Here is a 19,820-nt window from a genome sequence, read left to right as displayed (position 1 = left end):
GTGCACTTGGAGAGGCCTATGTCCAGCAGTGGACTGCGATAGGCTGATGATGAGAGCTTGTAGCTAAGTAACAGCCGTACGGGTAACGAACATAAGGTTAAGCAACGTTTAGCGCGGTGTGCGTGAGAGTTCAAAAAGTTAGTTTACTATTGTCTCAGTTTGGTATCAAAGGTAATTATTTGAAGTCAATTGTTCGGCCGACTGTTTTGGAACTCCCTGCTCGCAAATAATATACACATAACACTTGGTATTGACATTCAAACCGTTTGTGTTATTGTCCGCTACAATGTATTTGTACGTGACGATGCATTTAAATACTATCTACTGCTTTAAATACTGTTTAGAGGTATTAAACCTCTCTTTCTAGTGAATGAAAGAGTAGCACATGAATATGTTTTAGCTTACCTACATAAAATTCCGTGTATTCTCCCATAATACATTTGCAATATAATGTTTTGAGAATACGAAATTAGGTACACGTACGATCGACCCTAAAGTTAGGCGTAAACTTTTTGTCATCGATAAGAGCTAGGTTTACATTTTGGTTTTATTTTGAGGTTCTTATGTTGTATCTACCGACTGATTCTCTCTGATCTGATATTGAGAAATGAAAGACAGGATTTTTAAGTGAATTTTTCAAAACGGAGAACAGAAAAGTACCTACCTAGTACCTACTGACTACATATGTATATTACATAAACATTCTCTAAAGTTACTGGGAACATTTAAAAATCAAAGAAACATAAAATTAGTGTTACACAGGTTGTGTCTTAATTAAGCAAAAAATTAAAAGTCTTAATTGAAGTATTACAAAATTCAACGAAGCATTAAAATAAATAAAGCATTAAAATAGTAATTGTCTACTAAATAAATAAAACTTTACACAAAGAAACCTTGACATTAGGTCAAATTGGCGTCGAATTGAGCTTTCGATTGTTTTACTGAACATAAAGAAAAATAACAAAACGCAGTCGATTCGAACACTGTTTATCTGTCAAGTTTTTCTCACGCTTTTTTACTGCGGGTTTTTGGTATAGCCTACCTATCTATCGTTTTGCGATTAGATATTGAAATTCCACATAATTTATATGGATCTAGTATTAAAACTCTCCAATTGCAAGTCAACTGTATTAAAAAAAAGTAATGAATTTTTAACAAATGCAGTCCCTTAAAATTTTATTTAAGTATTTTCTTGGAACACCAAAGCCTCTCCTAACTTAAAATTGTTTTCTTCATTTGTATTTATAGGGATGTCCATATCTCATAGTCTAAATCCATCGATATTCAAACTGTCATTAAAATATGTCACCAAAAAATTAAATAAAACGGAGGCATAATGACGAAAAACCTCATTAACCTCTCGACTGGAGACGGAGTAAAGCTAAAGATTTCTAAGTCCTTGAATCATTGCGTCAGTTTGTACGTTGTATTGTACAACGGCTCGAATAAGGGCATAGACCATCATCACGTAAGCCACGGAGCTACATTAAATAATGTTGGTATAGGTGGGGGCACAAGTGTTAGCTGGTATGGAAGATGTGGAATTATAAACTGCAATCTGTGCCAATCGAATCCGTAACTTATGTATGTACACAAAAACCTATATATACAAATGTCAATGTGAACATAAAATATAGCACACATACATGTAGCAGCGCATATATACATGTTAGTTAAAGTGAATGAGATTATAACTAGCAGCGAAAAGTATTTTTAGATACTTTGATAAGTAGATTATGAGCATTTGTATGAAGTATTGTAAAATTGTCCAACCTTTTCTATCCAGTAGGTTGCTGATGGGACAAGATTCTCCAATTAAAAGCTCCGGATTTACTTGTGATAACTTTAATTTCATCACTGCTTCCAAATTATACATTTGAATGCACACAGTGTCTCTGATAAATGTCAATACACCCATCAGTAAAATAATAATCTACATGCAACAAGAAATCAAATTCTGCGAATGTGTTTTTTCACCGACTGTACGCAGTGCTGTGCCTGTTAAGATTCGAGGCGCGACTCCACTCGCCCGGTGTATGTCGATGTAATTTAATTCACTAGTGTTGGACAATGTCACGTAATTGTTAGCATTTATTTATTGTTTGACCTGGTTTTTGTAGCCATGTAAATATTTATGAAGAATAAACAGGTCAATTTAGTGCAATTCTGATGAGAGTAAAACGTTTAATAGATAAGCTTTATAAGAGTTACTGGCCAAACTTTTAACAACAGTTTAAGTAACATTTGTCAAGAGTTGATGAGCATATTATGCATATTTTTAAGAAACAGAAAGCTTGAAGCTTCAGTATACCGTTTCACGAACAATCGGTTTCTATAAATCAGATTTAATATACAAGTCCACTCTCACCTCTTTTGTTCTCGTTCACAAATTAAGGATGCCTATAAACGTACCTACTACCTACTGCATAAATATTACCTAACCTATCGATAGCTAAATACTATCGACACTCGCACGACCCAACTCTAAAAAACCATGAATCGGTGCTCAGGCGCATTCTGTCACGATCGTCGTGTTTTATTTACCACTTACACCGACACGACTATATTGAACGTTTCACTAACCATTACGTTTTTTGTTCGCATTACATTCTTTTTGTTTGATATCAAAACGCAATAGATACATAAAATTGAAGTAATTCGTGACATGAAGTGTTGGGTACATGATCAAGTTAAGTGTTTTGTGTTTTTAAGGGTTTTAAATAAGTTTGTTATTGTATGCTATTATTAAAATTTGGTAATGTTGATGTTGTTTGGACGTCAGTAATTATTACGATGGTTTATATTTTACATTACACAAAAGGAGTATTTTCTTGTACCTACAAGGAGCTCATGAGCATTCATAACCATGCATGTACCTAAATATTTTTTCAGAAGAACCCTGGAAATAAATGATAACGATTTTTTCAGCATTTTAATTTCAGTAACTTTTTTTTAAGTTCAGTCCTCTTGTTATTTATTTTTCTAGTGCTTACTTACATAATTTTGGTTCAGTAATGGATCCGGGTGCGGTTCCCGGTTTGAGCAAGTGTGGCGAAATGTTATGACAATGCTGATGTGTCTGTATTATGTAAGTAAGTGGTTACGACGGGCCCAAAGAAGTTTGATTGCGGATCTCTATGGCTTAGTGTATTTGTCAACAGAGACCTTCATGTTAGAAGCTGTTTAAAAATAGTAATGGTTTTTACTAGCTGCTTTGTTTTGTTGTTTTATTTTATCTTAAATTTTAATCTCAATTATGTCACAGATTTCACGTAAATTATATATCTATTAGATCTCCTATCTTAAATCTTATTAAGAGCCAAATCGGTCGCTGGTTTCAGCGAGCTCAATCAGTATAGAAATGAAAGACCATAAGGTTTATGTATATACCTATACTATCTATCTGGTATCAGACTGACTAAAAAGTTTGATTGGATAAACGATAACCTTCAAAATTAACAGTTATAGTTAACCATCGGTTTTGTTGAGTCTCTCGGGTGAGGGTGTTGTTAGTGACCCCTTTATCCGGCAGTATTATTTGATCTACATTGACTGCTTATCCACTCTACACAACTCAGTAACTGGGTTACAGGACACCCCTTGGTCAGTAAGACCAGTTGTCAGCCTATGTGACTCAGCTCACCTCCTTTATGTTAAACATTATCCACCTCTTAATCTCAGCGAGTTATACATTAGAAAGTGCATTACAGTAAATGCAGCCTAGATCAGACTTAATCTAGGACTATGCTAACTAATCTAGAGCGAATAGTAAAATGTTATGAGGTTTAACTTTTGATTTGTAAGTAAGTAATTCTTTACTATTTGTATCCGGAAATTTTGTATCGAGTGCTTCGAACCTTTTTGTATTAATTAGGTTACTAAACTATTTTTGTTACTATTTTCGACTACTTAGATTCTAAAACGAAACCTTTGCGTGAGTACTTTTGAGAAAGCGTAAAATGAGTGCACAAACAGTGGAAATACAATTAATTTAATTTTACGGATATTGGTAGATATAATTACCTACTGCAATGCAGGTAATAAAAAATGTGAGGTCGTTGTTGAAATGCGTATTTTCACTTCTTATTTCTGATGTAGACACTTAATTTAAGCGGTTCTGGTTAATTTACATTAGATCTGACTGGGCCATAACATCTGATTAGTTTCTATATTTTAAGCAAATATTGTAATAAGTTAAATTATGTGGTAAATTATATGCAATTTTACGCATTATTCGCATTAGGAAAATTGTTGATAATTGCTTAAAGGTACAAAAAAATCGTCTAGACTGCCTTTTATTTTTGATTAGTTCCAGTTGAACCTTATAGTAAAGTACTTATAGAAACTAACTTTTCACTTATTGCGTGGAAATCCTTTTGCAGAAGAAACTTTTTTATTGTGCCTTGGCAGGGCTCAGACCTCTTGATTCATACATATACATACATACAGATACGGGACCTTAAAAAGTCCAGATTCAGTGTTCAGTGTATGCTTAGAATGTACATATGACTCAGAAAAGTTGTATTGATACTTCCCTGACCTGGAATACATACTCCAACTTAAGGCACTGTTGCTTTAACCACTAGGCCACAACGACTTATCCACAGAACTGGACCTCATTAACCCAAAAAAAAAACTTATTTTCACCAGAATAAAAATACGGCAAATAACCCCTTATATCAGTGTTCCTATCAGCCCAAACTTTTGTGACTCTAACTTGGTACAACTGACCCACTGAACTATTTGCTCTCCTGTCGGTAATTCTGTTTCGGTAATTACCGTGACGACTTTATGAGTGTTCCGATAATTATGTATTTGGGTCATGGAGTACCTTCAAACCTTCAATAATGTAGTTTTGGTATACTTGTGTGAGAAGATGAAATACAAGGTTAAGTCTTAATGAATGGAGAGATGATGAATGAACTAGTGTTAGTATTTCTCTTTTGTAATAGCAATTAGTCGCGTTTTGTTTTGTTTAGTTGATATGTTAAGTAGGCGCTTTGTATGAATTAATAGTCAATTCATGAGCCACTTGCTAACTATCCTTAATGTACTATTGTAACACTAGTAGATGGTTTATTTGTTCATAATTTCTTGTTCGTGTTTTTTGGAAACTTATTGGTAAAAATAATATAATTACGTATTGGATCAACGCCTAAACACACAGTGTCGAGACTTACCTACCTACCTCTATTGGATAGAAAGCACAAATCTTTAAGGCAACTCGAAGCGAACTCAATGCAGCTCCAAAGATACCCTTAGATTCCGCACAGCCTACGTCAATCAAACAATAACATAGAACATTTTTTCAAAGCACTGCAATACTAATATTCCGCGACACTATACTATGATGTGTGTCATCGTCACACGACATTATTGCACCATACATTGCGTTATATAATCGTTTTCCCATGAACATTATTATGAACTATTGTGATTCTTGTGTGTAATTTACTATACTTACTTTACTACTTACGCGTCATAGCAGAAGAAAGTGATAGTATTTGAATCTAATATGTGGAGTATGCGATACCTGTCTACGTTGATAGAATAATTGAAATTTAATATGGGCTACTGTTAAGTAGCGCGTCCAAAATATTTAATTAAGCGTACATAAAATCAATAGTTCATTGATTTTCGTTCCAGCCCAAGGAAGTCATGCAAAATAAAAATTATTTTGACTGCTATAACTGAAACATGAACTCAGAGATCATATGAACAGCAGATAAACAACAGTTTACTTGCATCAATAGATTTTTTACTATGAAACAACATAAAATTAATTGTGATTTTCTTTTATTTCCAGGGCGAGCAATGACAGGATGGAGATGAAGCAGAGTTGAACACAGTATTCCTATCGACAACATGTTATGAACATGGAGTCCCCAGTGAGAATATGTTTAGGTAAGATATTGCGATGATTAATAAAACAAATTATTTTTTATGCAATTTATTTATTAAAACACACAACACAATGTTGAAGATGAACAAAAAAAAAACAGGGTAACAATAAAGAAAAATAAAAACTTTATGTCAAGTCACAAGACAAAATATACAGGATATCTAAAGTATTAAGGGTGTTGAGTAAATATGTATTAACAATAATTAACATATTTCCAGGTGCAGCATTAGTAGTAAATATACTACTGTTGAGCAGCACAACAGTTAGCAGCAACGCTATCCCCGACACGACATCTACTACTGTCAAAGATGAGAGAGCGCCTCGGTACAGCCGCCTCAACGGCACCTGGCTCGCCAGAAACAGGCCCAAGACCCCAGACGTCTCCCTCAACGAACTAAACCCCAAAGACTCAACCTCTGAAGAACACACAGAAAAAAACGCCAAATACAAAGACAGGGGAAGGGTTAGATTCCACTCACAACTGAAATCAAGCACAGAAAGCACCCTCAGAAGGGTCAAATCAACAGAAACACCGAAACTAGTTATAGTTACTCCTACGGCAGAAGTTAAAAAGCCTGCCGAAATAGTTGATAGCATGCGCAATTATAAGAGAACAAAATTGCCAGCTTTTTCAAGCAGTACTACTCCAGTGAGTATTAAACAAGAAGTACATAGTGAAGAAGCTTTTGAAGACGAGGAAGATGAGGAGGATAAGGAATCTTTTGAGAAATTCACTTCCAGCAAGTTTGATACTAATTTCTTTACTAGCCCTAGCTTTAACTTCGGAGATGACTTCACTCATGACTCGGATAATGAGAGTTCTGACAACAAAGTAAAGAATGAGTACAGTAGTCCATCTTATGGAGGGTTCTCTAGTTTCTTCCCACGTGAAGCATCCTATGGCTACAAAGACACTACCCACGATATTTTCAAATCTGAAAGTTTCTTTGACTTCGACAGCGATCTAACGACGCCGAAAAACGATTACTTCGACCAGAAATTTCAACGGATCTCTACAAGTATTATTAATAATTTAGACACTATTAAAGCTAAAACATCTACTCCTAATGCAACTAACATGCACATAATTAAGGAAAATATTGGCATGGAGAAATTGAATAATAATACTCCGACTAACAAGTCAACAGTATTTATTAAGAATACCAAAGAAATTCGACTCTTAGATAATGATGGTGCTGACAGTTCTAAGAAAGAGCTATCTGATGTACAAGGTACAAGTATATATTATGAAATGTCTGTCCTATCTACCGAGACCTATGCTATCACTCACGATGATGACTGCGACAATGAATCATTACCTTCACCTACACCGAGCACGTCAGCTGAGGAAGAACTAGCGTCTCTTAAAGCTGCTCAACAATCAGTTCCACCTGCCACGAGGCCAGCACTTCCTGATCCAAGTCCCGAGAGCATATCTATATCACCTACAAACTACCTGCCTCTCTCCAGTGTTCTACCTATCATTGATTCAGTAAATGCTATCCCGATTTCTACACAAAATTCTATATCTTCAACTGAAAGGGTAACCAAAAAGTATTCTAGTAATTTCAATAGAAATCGAACTTATTCCAAACGACTCAATCTTAACAATAACAAAGACTCTCCAAACAGCGTTACGTCTAAACCTGAACATATATCTTCAACTCTAAGTCCTAGACTACAGACACGGAAATTCTATCACACAACTCCTAGAAATAGACCTATTTGGATGGTGCCGCGACGTAACATCACAAGGGTGTATCACAGGCCCACAAATCCTACAACGATATATTCAGAACACTTCAGCATAAAAGAAAAGACAACACCTAAACCGCGCCAACCAAGCCGTACAATGTTGACAACAGTTTCATCAGAGATTGATCCTGTTCAGCAAAGTGATATAAGTGGGACGAAGAAGGTGGTTCATTCTCAGTCGATATCAGATAATACGGTTCCAAGTTTGTGGAAGCGAGGGTCGACGAGGTACGCGTCATCAACGGCTACTTCGACGGAAGTGGAGACGGAGAGCGAGTGGCAGATACCTCCGACGTCGACTGCGTGGGCGCTGGCCAGCCTGCGTAGTCCCCCGCCTTCCCCAGGAGCAGTGGTGAACAAAACAGTGACGGTGCAAAAGTCCGTCGATGAAAACGAGCTGCAGAAAGTCGGGGAAGTTTTAGGTGAGTCTGGCTCAATTATAAACCAGTCGGTATTCTTGTTGATAACAATAGTGTAGTTCATTGTCTCCATATAACTCTTATAACAAAGTAATCTGTAATTATTTTTATAAATACCACATTATTGTTTAAAATTAATATATTTCTTTCATTTAGAAATTCCAGAACCTTATTATTTATATGATTATACGTATGGCTTAAGTTTAATCGGTATTATTATTTGTGTATTACAGACAAAAAAGATACCACTACTGCTACTACAACTTCGACTACGGCCAACCCAATAAGCAACGACATCATTCCTACAAAGATCACAGAAGTGGAGCAGAACAAATTACCATGGCAACCAATGTTTGCTCAAACATCACCGCCTTCCTCAGTACAAACTGAAACGGTAACCGAGCCTAAATCAGACTTGAGACTTCCCGCTGAGAGCAATATTTCGGAACAAAACAGCCCAAAACCAGCAACAGACAAGTCAAATTCCATTGAAAATCAAACAGAACAATCTTGGGTATCCGTAACCGATGCATCTACGGAACAAGTAAACAAAACAACCAAAAAGACAATTCCACCAGTTGACGCAACAAGGTCAACTGGTTTTGAATCAATTACGAAACTACCATCGGGCGTCACTACGCCGCAAGATGAATCTGTTGCCAGTTCTGAAGTAAATCAAACTGTAACTGAAGAAAAACCTAGGGCTACTACGGATTATGAAATTACTACCATCCGATTCTCGTACGTACCAACTGAGGATGAAGAGACTGAGACCCCGCCTGTTGATAGTACCACGCCCAGTATGTGGCATCCAGTATTCCCAACTCGGACAAGGATAACAACTATAAAGGACAGCCCTGTTACTACTTATAGACCTAAATACATGACAACGGAGGCGATAGAAGAATCAACAACATTCATAACCGAAACAACGTCTCCCATAGAGGTATCTTCACAAATTCTAGAAAGTACTACAAATCAAGTAGTTGAAACTACGGAGAAACCTACTGAAACTCCAACTGAAGTTCCGACTACAACAGAAGTGACTACACAACCAACAACAACTGAGGAGATAATTACAGAATCATCTACAGTAGAAGCTACTACCCAGCCTACTACTGAACCGCCTACCGAAGTGATTACTCAGGCAACTACTACCGAAGTCCCATCAACGACACTTACATCAACTGAAACTGAAACCGAAGATACAACTACAATCGTCGTAGAAATTGTAACTGAAATCAACACCGAAAAAGAGCAAAGAATAACTTCAACTACAGCCGCACCTGAAACTACCGAAACATACGAAGAAACAGATTGCTCTAGCGAGAACAGTGGTAGCAACGAGGTTATTACTCAGGAAACAGTTAGACCTACAACAACAGAGGCTACTACGACAGAAGCTGAAACAGTACCGCCTACAACTGTGGAAATTACTACTATAGTAGAAGAGAAACCTACTGAGCCACCTACTACGACGGTACGCGAAGAAACGACAACGCAACGAAACGCGAGGATTCACGACACGACTGTTGCTGATACTACGACGGACAGTGAACCTGCAACGAGACCTGCCACTGGATTCGATGACGTCACAACATATGGTGGAGACATGACTACTGAGGCGTCTTCGAGGGTACTCGGTGATGAGGATAATGGGTCCGGAGCGGCGGTGGCCATCGCTGTCAGCACTATAGGAGTTATTGCTCTGATACTGCTCATTGGATTGCTGGTGAGTCTAATATTAATAAGTTACATACATTACATAGGATATCAATTCGTACCAAATCAATAATTACAAAAATTAAAAGTTGGTACATAAAGACAAAATAAGTACAGCTTGATACTGATTAAAACATCATGGTTAATAATAAAAAGCACAATTAATCTAGGGCGATTAATTTAGGGTGATAGTTCTTTATACATAAGTGAAAAGGTGACAAATTATATTTAACAAACGATTCTTCTCCGTCTTCTTCATATTTCTTCGCGCGATGTCTTCCATCGTTGAAAGTTCGTACAACATATCCAAAGTAATGAGCATAATATCTATAGGCTGAACTCACGATAAATTACGTTCACTACTTTGGAGAACGTTGTAGATTTTACGTAGTGAAGAAGCCGGTTCTTCCCTGGAATTAAACACAAAGTTCGTTATTTTTATGTCATAATTACTGATAAAAAGTTAGTAATTTGGTACTTAGTATTAGGAATTTAGTCAATTTCCGACCGAGTTACTAGTTCATTAATGAAAGGAAAGTAGTTGTAATACATATAGCCTAGCAACAGGAAGTTCTAAGTGCTCTGACACATAAGTATTGTGATGTGATGTCCCGTCTGATAAAGGCATAAATAATTCACTACTAATTAAAAAGGGGAAAAACATTTTCAATTACCTCCATTACTCGCTCGTCAAACAGCAAACATCGTAGAAGTCAGGACTGTCTGAAAAACGTTAATAAAAATATTTTAATTACCGTTAAATATATATTTTTAATGACTAAATCGGTGACCCTAAGCTCTCAATAAAATAATTTTGTAGCCTCGCCAAGCTTCGTTTAATTCCGGGACACAATTATATCGCACCATTTTTTTATCTTAAATTCAAAACTTTTAAGCAAATAAGGATTTCTTTGCCCATCAATCCAAAATAACGAGGACGTTATTGCACTTGAAAGCTCAACAATCATAAGTGCCACGTATTAGTTTAATTTATTCGTTTCAACGGCCCTCTCAAAATGGTGTTTATTTTTCGCCTAATAATTTAATTCTAAAGTACCAGGCAATCAGAAATTCTAAAGAGCTTTTTAAAACTGCACCACACGGACGGTTAAATACCTGTAGATAATCCTAATATCTCATCGGAAGTTGGTCTCGCTCGTCGCGTCTGGCGATAAAAATTCCTTGGTTTGCAATACGAAGCGGTCTAATGTGGTCACCCGACACCGAGATATGGTTATCGTTCGTAACGAGAATTGGCATACTTGGACGGCCGTTAGATATGTCGGTCACAGGTTTGGAGAACTCTTCTTTAGTTATGGCACCCTGGTACTTTGACATTTTTTATGAATGGATAAGTGAAACATATGTGCTTTCTTCATTCAGTATTTAGGTAAATAAAATACCTATTCGAAAGATCGTTATCGATCGATCGTTTGCAACCGGTATTGTTGCTATGGGAGCATTTACGTTTAGAAAAAGACATCTGAATTTGCAAAGCCAAAGCTTAAATGATATAATTTGAACTGAAATGGTACCTAAACATTTATTTTTATGCTTATTCTACCAATAACCGTCTGTATTATTTCAATTAAATTAAAAATGCAAGGTGCAATGCAAAATGCAAATGCTACACGTGAATATAAAAAATAATAATTGCGATCATTCATAAAAACGATTGATAGTTCAGATGATTACCTATATTTTCATATTTAGCAATCAAACTGAAATGATAAATAAATCTTTAATACAAGTTTAGCAAACGATAGATTGTCTTAGAATAATAATTTCAGTTTCTACAATAAGGAATAAGGAATACGTGCTGAAAATCGTAACACATTTGCTCACCTGGAGCGATCGCAGTTCGATAGTGCACGCTTGCATTTATTAACTTGAATGAGTCTTAATCAAGCTTTTCAATATAAATACCTACCTAATGAAGTTATGACTAGCAGTTATATTTTTATATTTATGTCTTGCAAGCTATATTACGATATATTATAACGATAATAGGTAGGTATTATGGTTATGTAGCGGCAATAAAAGCGAGTAAAGGAAAAAGGTGCGGTTATATAGTTTAAATTAATTTCGATTTGCTAATTTATATTCCGATAAAAAAAAAGCAAATTAATACCTCTAAACAGTGCATAATATAATAAACCTAAAAAACAAAGAGAAAAAAATTGTAATAAATTATATAATTTTCCAATAGTACCCAGGCTATGTGCAAATAACAATAAACAGTATACCGGTATGACCAATTTTTATAAAAAATGGCGATTCTTTATTAGGTAATTTACTCTATGCCCGTTGTTTAGATTTCAGTAAATATTTTGTTGGTTTCTGAAACTAATTAGTTGGTGCTCATTTGTTTAAAAAATACAGCTCGTATAAATAATTTACATATTACAAATGCAATAGGGTAACGTTAAAGTATTTGCCGTTTGTTATATTTAAAAAATGCTAATTTTAAATAGTCCAAAGAATCTTTCTAAACCTTTCTATTTTATTAAGCTTTTTGCATTAAAACAATTTATATTTACACGAGTAGCTTAAGGTAATTTACAAAGTTAAAGTATATTTTGGATTTAAAATTAAAATAATTGTTTCTGTAATTAAACCGCCGAAAGAAGAAATAAAATAAAATAAGGCCATGAAAAAAACCGTTTTGAAAGCTTTTAAATTCACTAAGGCGTCAGAAAGTACATAAGCTTTCATATTACGTAACCGAATAAAATTAAATATTAAAAAACAAAATAATGCTCACCAAAATATTCTCCCAAAAAAAAACAAAACACCAATAAAATAAAACAAATGACTAATCAACCGACCTCGTTTATGGAATACTAATAAAAAAAAAAAATACAATTCGATTTTCAAAAGTGGTGTGACATAAAGGAGATCGGTTGCGCACTCGCCGGTCGGCGGTGGATACGTCACTGCGTTCTGCGCCTGCGCGGGCTCCCGCCACCTTATTGGACTGGGATATTGCAAGCTAAGCCATGTATGGTTGTGCAAAAGTGCTTTTGCTGATTTTGTTTGATTAGAGGAAGGAAATAAAAAAGGAGGAAGAAAAAAGAGAGAAAATGTTTGATGAATTTGCATGTTGATGAGAATTTATTTGAAAGAAAAACCAACAAACAAATTAGGCTGAAAGATAACATTTTTAAGAATTAATTTGTTGTTTTATCATTGTTGTCTAGAGGCTATTACAATAAATAAAATGGCGATGACTAAATATCAGAAAAGGATAATGGTGAAATCTAAAGAGTATTGTAATTATGTAACATGCATAATCTTCAGAAATTAACTAACCACCGGCCTAAACATTTTCTCCATAAGCAACTATCGAAAAAAAAACTTAACGTTCAATAATAATCAATAGTAGAAGAAAAACGTTACCTGCACTTTCCACCGTCCGCACCCAAGTAACCTATGTTCGTAGTAAGCTGTAGGTGTCGCCAGTGCGCGCCGGAGGATGTTTTTACAATGCAAATTATAAACAAAGCCAGCCTGATGACGGACCTTTCGTGAGCAGCTCCATTGTCTACTTGATCCGAGATTGATTGACGTTTTATTGGTGGACATCATTGCAATAGTGACTAAAAACTCGTGACATATATGTAGGGAGTGGCCCCACATCAGGAGTTAGGAACTAGGAATGTGTTACAGTTTCGTCATAGAATCATCATGGTAGGCGTGAGTATGTCGGGCGAGGAGAATAAAATTCACTGTTACAATACAATCAGCGCTTTAATCACACTCCGAAGCTTAACATCCAATAATTCTCAATAATCATGTAAAATAGGAAATACAGAACTCCATCGACACGCCACAGATCACGTGACCGCCATTCGCAAAGCCCGAACCAATCTGACTGCTTGACTGTCATTAGAAACAAAAGGAACGGTTGTCATTACTTTTCTAGGCTGCCAGTGCTCAGTGTTGTGTCAAGAGCGAGAGGTACAATGAGCCTACAATAAACCTCCTTGGATGATTCCCATTGCACCTAACACTCTTTGGAGAACCACCACGATTTATCGAAGCGCCGTCACGGCCATACTGACTTTCGCACGTCCTCGTGCGCCTCTGTGTCTCCAGCTCCTCTGTCGCTTCAATCTGTAATGAAGAACAGCTTGTACAAACATGTCACACGCTCGTCCATCTCTGACCACTAGTACTTCATCATCAAGCTCTGACTACTCGTTCCCCAACGTTACTCTCGGACCTCATGTCCTTCGTCATCACTCTCGGACCTCATGTCCTTGTCGTCACTCTCGGACCACATGTCCTTTGTCATCACACTCGAACCACATGTCCGTTGTCATCACAGTCGGACCACATGTCACCCTATAGTCAAACTCTGTCTCTTGTTCTTAATCTCGTCGTCAATCTCTGTCCACGCCGCCACGCGGCCAAGTCACAATGCCAACTCTCATGGCACCACACGCCACCTCGTGGCCAAGTCACAATGCCAACTCACATGGCTCCACACGCCACCTCGTGGCCAACACACAACGCCAACTCACATGGCTCCACACGCCACCTCGTGGCCAACTCACAACGCCAACTCACATGGCAACACACGCCGCCTCGCGGCCAAGTCAAATAGTCAAGTCCCACTGGACTGTGCTAAGCGACATGGTTAGAGTCACCAGAACCTACAGCCAAGATAAGCCAGCTCTTAACATGACCCCCATGCCGTGCTACAGCGTCCCAGCGAGCACACACGAAAATCAGTCACAGTCAACACACGTCGTGGAACATCGACTCAGAGGACCAGTTCCTGTTATTCATCAGTCACACTAGTCACGTGTCATGGGAAATCAGCCCTGCAAGCCAGTCCCCAAGATTTGTCACATGTCATGGAACAACGGCCCTGCGAGCCAGTTTCCATAGTACACATAATCAGTAACGGTCAAGTTAGTCGCCAATCATAAGCCAGTTTAGAAGCCATCAATTTTCTCAAAGTATTTGAAATCACAAAATCAGCATTGTCAACGTAATTGTCATCATCACATGATACTTTCTACATTCCACGGTCGTTAACCGCCGTCTCGGCCTCCTAAGTCCCTTAGTCACATTAAAAGCCACAGTCGTAAAGTAAACCCACAAGGCTCACATTTACCATCTCCCCGCGTCTCCATACTACGTAAACAACAAAACAGATCACCTGCTCGTGACGTAGAGATAAACCTCGTCAACTCTACCACAAATCCATCAACTCAGTCCACCATAGCATCAACGCGACGTCTCGGCTTCTAGAAGTGCAGACGAAGCCAGCATACACATGTGCAGCAACACCTCGCACGGCGCCCTCTTAGTCGATCTCGTTCTGTTCTCCAGGCTCGGTTCACCTAAGATGATATCTGTTAAGCCAAAAATAGAAAGTGCTTAGGCAACCGATCAAATATTGACAACATATGGATCAGCAACTGACCTTCTGGTTACGCAAGATAGTAAGACCTACACACATGTTACAGATTTAAAGGATAGCAATCATTATTTAAATGACGAAACTAGATACATTAAATGCTAAGCACGAAATCAAAGAAAGATCGAATTGCAAGTCAGACTCAACTTGTAAATTACTAAATCATTATAGCTACGGTAGTCATTCACATCAACGCCTTCTACTCGATAGGCTTCACATAACCGTTGTGTTCCTTAGCCAAGCTCACAGCCCATCCTGGCCTCCTAGGGACTACAACCACAACCAGTGACATGACACCAACTGTACCACAGATGTATATGGTCTTCCTGGTCACCCCGATGCCGTCACACAGGCCAACGAGTCTCTTCCAGGTCACCCCGATACCCATCATAGGTACAGCTTAACACAATAAAACCAACAGTACCACAGACTTTACACAGGTCTCTTCTTGGTCACCCCAATGCCATCACATAGGCCATCAGGTCTTTTCCAAGTCACCCCGGTATCCATCATTGGTACAACTTAACGCAACGGTGGACGTAACACCTTACCAAAAATTTATAGTCTGATGCACAATTCAATCAAATGACGCAAAACTCAAAACTGAAATATTCCAATTTGAGGTTTTAATTGATAAACAGAAACCAGGTCATCCCTCTGGCCAAACATAAGATACACACTTCAGTCATCCCTGCGACAAGTGTTCAACAGCAGTCATCTATGTGACTTCCAACTTAACAGTCAATCAACCCTGTGATTGAAGCACAACACACAAGCATACACAGATGTCAACCCTGTAAACCTAGGTTTCATCATCTACAATCTCATTAATTAAAAACTACTACCATCATTAACCACACATCAACATTCTAACACATATCGCGATTCTACACAGTGCCTCCATCAAGCACGCAAATCAACACACATAACGCCTCCAACAAGCGCTATATGGTTTGAGACCAAATAGAACCAAACGCCTCCCTCAAGCGTAATGGTTACAGTGCCTCCGTCAAACACTAAATCGAACAATGCCTCCATCTAGCATGCACCAGTAAACAGTAACACCTCCATCAAATGCTACTAAACTTAATCAAACAATGACGCAGAAACTAAATTATTCTAACTTTAGGATATTGATGAGATCAGGTAACTAATAATTTTCAACTCTGGGATCAAACCCAGGTTCACGGTTTCTGATTCTGATTATCTACAATTCCACTAATTAATAAGCGCTCCCACTAATCAACGAGACTGAAACTGCCTCTCAAGTTTATAAATGTCGTAAGACAAATAACCTCAACACAAAGCCAAAATGGATCGGTCTCACCGGGTTTCCACTCAACGTGCGTGACGATGCGCACATCGCTATAGCGCGCAGTACAGCAAGGCTTCACGTTCGCAGAAATCACGGAGATGCACGAGCACAAACACCCCGACCTCACGACACATTGGGCTCCTGGCAGGCAGCTGGAATGCTCCGCAGTAATTTTGTCGCCATATTATTGCACATTAGTCACCGTCATTGTTGAAACATGAAAGACAAATTCGGTTAATTTTCTAGCATACCTTCAATAACTAGCTTGACATGTAACAATGAAAACCGATACCATTACCGTAACCGTGGTTACCATACTTGTACTTTCGTTGAAATACTTGCCAAGGATTAGAGCATTAGTAACATTAAGATCGAAGTTCGGTTTTGCTAGCCACATTAGAGCCTATCATAACAACGACCCGGGTTAGACATTTAGGAGTCGCCGTCGCCGGATACGGCTTGGACGACACGATGATGATGATGAAACAAGTGCCGTAACTGAATAAGCTGTGTTAAACCAACGTTCTTTTCATACCCTCAACTGTTCCACATACTCTCTCACGCACATACACACACAAACACAAATTTCTTTTCGTTCTCTCGGGTGCGATCTCACAAGTATACGCATCTTGTCCAAGTCCCAACAACCATCGTATGTACAACTGAACTCAATAAACTTACTAAACAGGTGAGCAACACCTTTACTGTAGAAACTATTTAGTAATCTGTAACTTTACCAAGAGATCTACAATCTGACGCATGTTTTAAAATCAAATTAGAATGATTGCTTGCACCCTTCCATAAACTTTAGTGCACTCTTAATCTGAAAATCAGCAAACCACACTTTAATAGCCACTAAACTGATTTCACATAGGCGCATTACAGAATAAGCAATCACACACAATACTTAGCTCCAGTAGACAGAAAGGCATAGAAGTGCCTAGCGACAGAGCACATCTTCACGGCAGAAGCCACTCTTTCAACCTGTAGAGTTCCTTGACGTCTCTTAACCGATTGGGCACGCAGATTGGTGGACGCGAAGGCAACCATTTCAAGTACATAGGACTTCACCGATGATGATAGATGAGTGTGCGGCGTCGGACCGCGGACAACACGGCATCGGCATCTTCGATGTTGTCTAACGTGCTCCAACACCTACAATACAAAATCTATGAGACGCTACTGACTGCGCTGTATGATTGGTAAAATGCTGGGCATACAAAATTAGATTTGTCATTGACTCGTAAAGAAGATAAAGAAGAACCTCTTGGCTAACTTTATTTAGGCAGTTATCTAACATGACAGCTAAAGAACACGGTAATTTCAAAACGACCATCACTGTGTACTCTCTACTACTAGCCAGAGTAAGATAAGCCATGCAACAATTCCAACTAGGCCTGTCTTGGGAATCGAACCCGACACTCGTCGCACTGCTAGTTACAAGCGCGATATTTAGACTATGTAGATGTAGATTGCAAATTGTCACAAAAGATTGGATGTGCTACTTTCGTCAAACACCAGCCAAAAGCCTGAATTAAAACTGGAATATTCTCACCCGGGTTGGTAACTCTACGCGCTACATAAAACCTCTGAATTGCAGCATAGAACAGGCGTCACGAAGCTCGTTCACAGGCATCTACAACAGCAGCTTCAAATGAGTTGAGAAGAAATATGACCAGGACATTTCTTCACACGTAGTACAATGGAACATCCGCGGACGGCTGCTGTACTTTTTCACTTTTACTCGTTTCGGAAGTTAATCTTCATGGTATCGCATATTCCTTGCATCGATCTTTGATATTAGCCACTTCTATAGCTTCCATCGCATCAGCATCAACGCGGATCAGCCGCATGAAAATCGCGATCGTCTTTTGTGACGTCATCACCGTTCGGCATGGCAACAGCTCCATGATGTAGCAATGCGCGGAGCCGCGGAACAAATGAATCTTACTCCCCTCAGGTTTAAGCCCTGCGTATCCCACTTCTGATATAGGGAGTGGCCCCACATCAGGAGTTAGGAACTAGGAATGTGTTACAGTTTCGTCATAGAATCATCATGGTAGGCGTGAGTATGTCGGGCGAGGAGAATAAAATTCACTGTTACAATACAATCAGCGCTTTAATCACACTCCGAAGCTTAACATCCAATAATTCTCAATAATCATGTAAAATAGGAAATACAGAACTCCATCGACACGCCACAGATCACGTGACCGCCATTCGCAAAGCCCAAACCAATCTGACTGCTTGACTGTCATTAGAAACAAAAGGAACGGTTGTCATTACTTTTCTAGGCTGCCAGTGCTCAGTGTTGTGTCAAGAGCGAGAGGTACAATGAGCCTACAATAAACCTCCTTGGATGATTCCCATTGCACCTAACACTCTTTGGAGAACCACCACGATTTATCGAAGCGCCGTCATATAGAAAACCTGCATGTTATAGGTAGTAAATAACATAAACTTAGAAAAACGATTGTAGCCTTTTTCAAATTCACGTTCGATTGTGAATAATTTTGGATCAAAGAAAATAAATCTTTTGTAATTGGGTTAATATGATTAATCATCGTAGAGAGATACAGCTAATATTCTAAAATTAAAGAATATTATACAATTTTATAAAATAATAAAAATGCGTAGGTACTATAGAAAGGTTTAATTAATTGTTTGAAAACTATAAAATGTTACTAAAAATAGCAACAACATATCGAAAATCCCAACGAATTTGATGTATATTTCTAACTTCCTACTAGACTCAAACACCAGCTTTTCTCGTATCGTACCGGGACACAGCGGACACGCACTCGCTCGGGGCACCTCATAAATTAAGGTCTCAAGTGGACTGGAGCGGGCCCTTGAAATAGCCACGTTTCACACGTCGCGACCTCAACGCTTTGAGTGGCCATTTCTATTATATTTCTACGAATATGCTATCAGGAATAGCACTTTTGATGCCGAGTCTGTTAAGCATTTAGGCTTGAGTTTGTGATTTATTGAATGAGGATAGGAAATAGTTAAACTGTTATTAATGCGTGAATCCATATTTTAGTATTTTTTGTTCAGCTTTTAAAAGGCTTATAAACTTAGTTAACCTAGTTTCTACATCAAGCGATAAATCCTATGAGTCAAATTGAAAGATTTTCCAAGCATTCCGGAAAATTTGAAGTTGACATTGTTACATCTCCGTAAATAGTTTTTCATACTGGTTACATACTTTCGTTTTATTTTCGTTTTATTCTCTTTGCAATATCTTGGTTTTAATCGTTGTTTAGCCTAATC

General features: G+C 38.0%; 1 protein-coding gene across 3 annotated transcripts in view; it reads left to right on the top strand.

The window, feature by feature from the left end:
• Positions 1-19,820, top strand: part of LOC110376897 (uncharacterized protein) — a 70,345-nt gene that overhangs the window by 43,299 nt on the left and 7,226 nt on the right. For all 3 annotated transcript variants that reach the window (XM_021335534.3, XM_021335532.3, XM_049846118.2), the window contains 3 exons: positions 5,807-5,904; positions 6,121-8,079; positions 8,310-9,808. In XM_021335534.3, the coding sequence (XP_021191209.3) occupies positions 5,871-5,904; positions 6,121-8,079; positions 8,310-9,808 (3,492 nt within the window). In that variant the 5' untranslated portion in view covers positions 5,807-5,870. The remainder of the gene's footprint in view (positions 1-5,806; positions 5,905-6,120; positions 8,080-8,309; positions 9,809-19,820) is intronic.

Source organism: Helicoverpa armigera, chromosome 17, assembly GCF_030705265.1.
Source record: "Helicoverpa armigera isolate CAAS_96S chromosome 17, ASM3070526v1, whole genome shotgun sequence".
Lineage (NCBI taxonomy): Eukaryota > Metazoa > Arthropoda > Insecta > Lepidoptera > Noctuidae > Helicoverpa > Helicoverpa armigera.
This window is presented reverse-complemented; position numbering and strand designations above follow the sequence as displayed.